At 62.8% G+C, this 551-nt stretch overlaps 1 protein-coding gene across 1 annotated transcript in view; it reads left to right on the top strand.

The window, feature by feature from the left end:
• The window catches only part of ALG3 (ALG3, alpha-1,3- mannosyltransferase), a gene marked incomplete at both ends in the record, with an annotated part of 2,110 nt that extends 1,613 nt beyond the window's left edge, over positions 1-497 (top strand). Inside the window, 2 exon segments of the mRNA XM_009873601.1 lie at positions 106-271; positions 368-497. Coding sequence (XP_009871903.1) covers positions 106-271; positions 368-497 — 296 coding nt within the window.
• Positions 498-551: the final 54 nt, after the last annotated feature.

The raw sequence follows: 551 nt of genomic DNA, 5'->3' as shown, positions 1-551 counted from the left end.
CAGCATTCGCAGGCTGCTGGTCCTGTGGTGCTGTCAGTGCCAGCTTGTCCTGGGGGAAGGAACCGTGCTGTACGGCCGGGATTGCACCTCCAGCCTCCTGCGTTTGTCCCCTTGACACCAGCGCACAGATCGTCTTCGTCCTCTTCTCCTCCAACTTCCTAGGCGTCTGCTGCAGCCGCTCCCTGCACTACCAGTTTTACGTCTGGTATTTCCACACGCTGCCCTACTTACTCTGGTGCACCCCTACCACCAAGCTCGCCCACATGCTCAAGTACGTGCTGCCGGGGAGGAGGACCGTGCGGCTGCTGGGGGAGTGTTCGGGAGTGAGTGGGGCTGGTGTGTGTTCCCTGATGCTGACTGCCAGCAGGGTGCTGCTGCTGGGTGTGATCGAGCTCTGCTGGAACACCTACCCCTCCACGGTCTGCAGCTCGCTCTCCCTCCACGTCTGCCACGGACTCGTCCTGCTCCAGCTCTGGTACGGCACAGCCCCAGTGATGGTATCGCACCCCTCCCCGCCAAGCAGGAGGACCACGGCCACGTCCAAGAAGGCC

This window comes from Apaloderma vittatum, unplaced genomic scaffold, assembly GCF_000703405.1.
Source record: "Apaloderma vittatum isolate BGI_N311 unplaced genomic scaffold, ASM70340v1 scaffold30577, whole genome shotgun sequence".
In the NCBI taxonomy this organism is placed as follows: Eukaryota; Metazoa; Chordata; class Aves; order Trogoniformes; family Trogonidae; genus Apaloderma; species Apaloderma vittatum.
Note: the sequence above shows the minus strand (reverse complement) of the source record. Positions and strands in the feature narration are given on the sequence as shown.